The 6621-nt window shown below is 42.8% G+C and overlaps 1 protein-coding gene across 1 annotated transcript; it reads right to left on the minus strand.

The window, feature by feature from the left end:
- Positions 1 to 2872: 2872 nt before the first annotated feature.
- On the minus strand, positions 2873 to 4255 carry LOC138558424 (general transcription factor II-I repeat domain-containing protein 2B-like). Its single transcript, XM_069642670.1, has one exon. The coding sequence runs from the start codon at positions 4253 to 4255 to the stop codon at positions 2873 to 2875; it is 1383 nt and encodes a 460-aa protein (XP_069498771.1).
- Between the last annotated feature and the right edge of the window lie 2366 nt (positions 4256 to 6621).

Below are 6621 nucleotides of genomic sequence, written 5' to 3' on the forward strand. Positions count from 1 at the left end.
ATAAAGCAATGCAATAATGCTACATTGACATTGCATAGAAAGGGTTGGCAAAATATAGAGAATAAAGTACAGAAGAGCAGAAAGAGAGAGAGAAAGAGAGAGAGAGAGAGAGAGAGAGAGAGAGAGAGTTGAAATACAAGGAAGGAAAGAGAGAAGGTGAAGGTGCAAGGTGGAGTTTTTTGGCCCTCTGACTGTTTTCGGTGGGTGAGATTGGGCTCGTGGGCATTGGTTTGAAAAGGATGAGCTGAGGCCTGTCGTGGGAAAGCAGTATTGCAAGGAGTCTGACCTAGCAGTCAGTGTGGGAAGATGCAATTCTGAGAGAGAGACATCCGATCCGATGTCAATCTTCATGGAGGCAAGAGAATAATTTTGTATGGCGAGTTATGAATAATTGTCAAGAGGTGTCAAGTTTGAAACAAGACAGTGTTTTATTAACCTTTACAGTACCAAAACCTTAATGAATAGCCATCTGACCATAGATGGGGTTGTGAGCAAATAGTGAGATACAGGGATTCTAAAGCACAACGTTTTTCAGTTTGTCAATTTTGATGCACTAACGAACGCAAAAAATCTAACAAATCAATCACATTATGATTTCCCTACTAAATTAAATGTTGTGCCAAACATGTAGTTTAAAATAAAAGTTTCATATGCGTTGGAGCATTTGCGTACAATTTATAATACCAAAAATTACTGTTTCAAGTTGATGAGAATTCATACCAATACTATAAAATGGCATAATTGTGAGAGTGTGTGGGTATCTCATTTGCCACGTGCAACGACTAAAAGGATTTTATTATACCATAGTACTAGGTCTGTTAATTACTAGATGGGGGCCCATTTAAGAAAACAAATTGACAAGGTGGAAGAAACAAGCAAATCTTCCTACAGCAATGTGTGATGCTATGAACGTATTTGGCCTAATATTTCACTAACACAATGCAATGTAAATACCTATTAAAATGCATAGGGCCACATATTCAGACTGGATATGTCTTTCGGTAGAGCAGTTTTGGTTTATATTACTCCCTTGCTCAAGAAAGCCAAAATCGACCCGCTTCAGCCCAAGCATTATCGGCCATTACAAATGTCCCTTTTTTTTTAATAAAACATTTTATTGGTTTTTCATGACATAATCAAAACAGCCACAAAACAAGGCAACAAAAACAAAAGTGAACGCAAAAGCACTCTAGGACAGCCTCCCCAATCGGAATTGGCACAGTATCCATATCACCGACCACCAAGATCTTCTCGTTCGGCCCCCTTTCCCCCTGTCCATCCCTCGGTCACCTTGACCCGGTCGTCACGGCCCAGTTTCTTCCCACTTCCCCCATATTTTAGATGCTTTGGTCGGACAGCCCTTTGCAGCATATATACAGTGCTCCAACATGGCACATGAGTCCATATCCAATACCCAGTGATCCAGTGAGGGGGGGTCTGGTGCTCCCCATTTTTGTGCGATATTACACTTCATTAGGGCTGCCGCTGTGTTGACAAGCAGTTTTTCCCATTTATTTGAGTCGGACTCGTCTGGTACTCCCAGAACTAGGACCCTCGGGTCGAGATCTATAGGTCGAGCAACTGCCCTGGATAATTCCGTACAGTAAGCATTCCAGAAGGTGCGGATCGGGGGGCGTGACCAGAGGGTATGGAAGAATGTTCCTTCTTCCTCTCCGCACCAGAGACAGTTTGAGTTTGTTGCTCTCTTCCAGCCATACAACATGGTCCTAGGATAATACACTCTGTGGAGGATTTTAAATTGCACCAGCCTGAGCCTGGAGGAAATGGCAACCTCACGCAGGTGCATTAGAACCTGGATCCAGTCCTCCGGGTCTATCTCCCCCACATCCCTTTCCCATCTGGCCTTTAGTTCCGACAGTTCAGGGGTAGCAAAGGAGGTAATGGCGTTATATAGGGTAGATGTGCATTTGGTGAGAATGTATGCTGGCAGCATGTTTCGTTCTATCGGTGTGTAGTCGAGGATCGTGTCTCCTGGGGGTGTGTGGGTTCTCAGGGCATGGGTCAATTGCATGAATTGATAGAGTTCGGAATTTGGCAGTTGGAATTTGCTCTGGTTGTCTTCAAACAAGGTTAGTTTCCCGTCCCTAAGGATATCTTCCACCTTTAGAATTCCCGCTCTCACCCAGCGTGGCCATGGTTCAAGATTCTCAATTTCCTTTAGGTTACCATTTCGCCATAGGGGCTGTTCTGCCGTAATTTTATTTCCCCACCCGACAAACACGTGTGCCTGTTTCCAAATGGTGGTAGTATGGGTCTTAGTTGTCGGGGAGGGGGAGCGTTGTGGGGACTGGGATAGTAGACGTAGCGGGTCAGTGTCTAGTATGACATGCACCTCGGCCTTGATGTGAGGTAGAGCCCAGTCTCCATGTAGCAGATCATTGACCACCGCCAGTTGTGAGGCCCAGTAATAGGTTTGAAGGTGGGGTACCCCTAATCCCCCCTCCCAAATGGACCTCTGCAAGGTGGACAGAGCTATCCGTCCTTGGCCTCTTCCACAGATGAGTTCCCTGAGACGGGTTTCTATACGGTGAAATTCAGAGGTGGGGATCGGGAGTGGGGCATTCTGGAAGACGTAGAGCAGGGGTCTCCAACCTTTTCATTGGCGTGAGCTACTTTCAGTGGAGGGCTAACAGTGGAGAGCTACTTGCGAGCGATCGGGGGTGGGGGATGTTCATAAACATTGGAACTTGTACCTATTTTCTTTTGCTGTTAATTTCCCCTTTATAAATAGAGGGAATAATAGTGCTTCACGATTACGTTAATAAAGTTCAAAAACCTCTTTATTGCATTCTTTTTTATTAGAAGCCATCTTATAAAAAGACTTCACAATGTGGGAAAATGATTGGGACATTCAGTGTGAAGGTTGACACTGCATGCCGTCCACCAGTGCTCTGTAGTCAGGTGTATAACTTGATACAGCTACTCGGATGGAGTCACTCAAATGCTCATCAGTCAGACGGGTTCGAAATTTCGATTTGAGGAAGTTCATATCTGAAAATGCAGATTCACAGAGATAGGTGGAACCAAACAGAGAAGTCACTTTTAATGCTGCTTTGCAAAGGTTACTGTACTCCTTGTAATCAACAAGGCTCCAGAAATTGGTGTGAGATTGCCTGCTTTTCAACTGAATGTCCCCTTGCAGGCTGACAATCTCCATTTCCATAGCACAACTGTTCAGATTAAACAGCTCACCCATTTGTTCTGCAAGTTCACAAACATCGACTTCCAGAAATGGGTTTGCGATGAACATCACACACGGTTCAATCCTCTCGAAATCCCTTAACCGGTCACTGAACTCCTCCTTAAGCCTGCTCAGGAGACTGCTATATTTGTCAATGTTCAGGAGTTCAGGACTAGCTTTATTGTCTGTCAGCATTTGGGTAACAGAAGGGAAATGATGCATTTTCTTTTTCACCACTTGTTCACTGAACAGGTTAAGTTTGGACTTAAATGTCTTTACTGCGCTTATCATGTCAGCAATGGTTTTACCTTTGCCTTGCAGTTCACAGTTCAGGGTATTTAATTGTTCAGTAACATCTGCCAGAAATGCCAAATCAAGTAGCCAAGAAATGCTGCATAATTGGCCGATGTCTTCATTTCTTGACCTCATGAAGTCTTTGATTTCTGGCAAAAGTGAAAGAAAGCGACGTAGTATTTTCCCCCTGCTAAGCCATCGGATTTCTGTATGTAGCAATAGATCACCATGTGCCGCAGATAGTTCTTCCAGGAATATTTTGAACATTCTGTGCTGTTTGGCCTTTGCACGAATTGAAATAATAATTCGCACAACAGGGGCCATCACATGATCAAAACCCATCACTTTTGCACAAATTGCCTGCTGGTGGATGATGCAGTGGTAGTGCAATAATGGAGGGAAATCAGGGTCTGCTTTACAACACGCAACAAAACCAGAATGACGCCCGGTCATTGCTGGTGCACCATCAGTAGTTACTGCCACCAACTTGTTCAATGGAATCTTTGTTTTGACAAAATAATTCTTGACCTCATTGTAGATATCAACACCTCTGGTTGTGGATTTCAGAGGCAGCAAGGTCAAGAATTCCTCTTTGTTGGTGAAGTCTTCAAACACCATTCGAGCAAACAGTGCCAGCTGAGCAGTATCACTCGCATCAACTGATTCATCACACTGAATGGAAAAAAAACTGCATATCCTCAAATCTTTTTCTAACTGCCCCATCACATTGGCAGATAGTGCAGATACCCTCCTTGCCATTGTGTTTGCCCCCAACTGCACATCTGAAATGGCAGACATAATTTCAGGGCAGTTTTTAAAATCTTTTAAAACTGACTCTGCCACCAGAGCCATTGCACCTTTCACCACTGCACCATCTGTAAAAGTACATTTGTGTTTTGCCAAATAATTAGCAACTTTGAAGGATGCCTCTGTTGCAGCATTTGCTTTCTTTGCTGGTTGAGTAAAAAATGACTGTTGCATCTGCAGGGCAGCTTTTAGTTCAGCTACTTTTTGGGTTCTCAGACGGCTTCCTTTAGGAAAATTCTTTTCATAATTTGTATGCATTGTCACAAAATGCCTCTCGACATTACTCTTATTTCCCACTGCCAATTTGGCACTGCAGATTAAACACACACACTTCCCTTTTACACTTGCGAAAAAGAAATTGGTCTCCCACTCCTGATGAAAATGGTAAGTCTTCTGCCTTTTGTTGGATGGTCCGCCTACTTCTGCATCCATGATTTCAACAATTCTCGTTTGTACGTTTCTTTTGGGACTGCACGCGCAATGTAATCTGAGGAGGATTTCAATGTGTTATTATGGTTTTAAAAATAATTGAGCACAAAGTTATGCTTAGTTATGCTTAGTCCAAAAATAGAAAACACAAAATCATAGTGTGGTCCAGTCAGATAACACTTTCCGCATAGTGGAAAATAAGCATGAAAGTACGTGAGCGAGCCCTACTTTTGTCTGTTGTCCCCCTACCTTTGTCAGTGGCCCCCTAAAGTTGATTCCTAGCGAACCCACTGGCGTGCTGTAGTTCAAACTAAGCTTAAATATTCCCTCTGCTGTGCTCTCTGCTCTCCTAAGCCTTTGCGCACCACTTTTTCTTTGGTGCACTTGCTGATTTTGGGCCCGGTTTAGCCCGGTTCAAAGTGAATTTGCGCTGCTGAAAAGTGACTGTACTGCCGAAACAAACTGATTCATGGAACTGTGCAAAGTGTATTTTTGCCGTGCAAAGTCTTGGCAAGGTCATTCAACAACTCAGAACTGTAATCTTTAGCTAGTTTTGGCACAGAACTTCGAATGCAAAGCACTCGTTAATTACAAGAAAAAAATCATTGTTTCTTCTAAAAAACATTTAGTTGTGGGCTACTTGCATTTAGGTTGCCCAGTGCAGTGAAGCATTGAGGAAAAAGGATAGCATGTGTTTATAACCCATGGGAAACAGGTCAATCCAATTAAGACCGCTATGTCAGGTTGGTACACAAAGTCTCATTCTTTTCACCACTCAATTCCATCCCAAAAAAGTGAACTGGTTGCTGTTAAAACTCTACTTGCTGAAACTTGTTATTAGTCCATTCATATTTGAAAAGTGAATTTCACCACAGGTTATTTAACTTAAAAACATCCATATTGTGAATAAGCTGGAAAAGTGCAAGAGAGCAGTGATGTGCTGTTGGCCATCATAGAATTTTGGACCATACGTCCGATGCGTTATTGTCAGCGTTTACTAACCTCACTATGGTACATTTTCAAGCAAGGCCTAAGCTACCTGTCAGTGTTCAGTGGTAAACATGAAGAGACATCACCCTAGTGGACAAGGGAGACTGAATAAGCAGCTAGGTCTGTCATTACACTGATATAAAGGATGCTGGCAGGTTCACAGAGCATGGACTTCAGAGAGGAGTCCTCAAAGGTGAAGGCTGGGAAAGGGAAAAGCATGAGTTTTTTTTATGTCAGGTACGCATTTGACTATGATCAAGTGGTGATCCTTCAAACAGATTGAAAGCAAACAAGCTTCAATACCCTCTCCCAGTAAAACACCAAGGATAGTTCACTTAAAAGGGTTTGCTAACCTAATATACAGTGCCGTGCTAGGTATTAGAGGACAATACCATTTTATGGAAATATATGAATTTCTTTAAACTGCATTTGCAAGTCCCGACATTTATAAATAAATGCACAACAGTTTCATCAATTCAATACTTGAATGCGGGCGAATGATGCATGCAATTCCTCAGCAAATATTGCGCCAGCCAATACATGACTGCAAACATACAGGTTGACTCTTGCTCATCTCAGTGACCCCATGTATATTAAAGGAGTCAGTCTCCCATCTGGGAAGACAATTATATTTCGGTTAAAACACTCTAAATTCTCACTCCAGTTTTCTCGATCTATAGATCCATACCATATTAATTCATTATATGTGCAGGGGTGATAACTTGTGTCTGAGAGAGTTCATTCTTTCATTCAGGAGTGAACATGCCTGTTGCCAATTGAATGTAGCCAGATCTACTATTGAGACATGGGGCCAGTGCCATGAACTCACATTGGTGGTGAAGAAGCAAACAACATACAGAACACAATGGTATAGTGTTGCAGTCCTGCTGAGAAATGAC

Source organism: Ambystoma mexicanum, chromosome 1q (assembly GCF_040938575.1).
Source record: "Ambystoma mexicanum isolate Mex_15411 chromosome 1q, UKY_AmexF1_1, whole genome shotgun sequence".
Lineage (NCBI taxonomy): Eukaryota > Metazoa > Chordata > Amphibia > Caudata > Ambystomatidae > Ambystoma > Ambystoma mexicanum.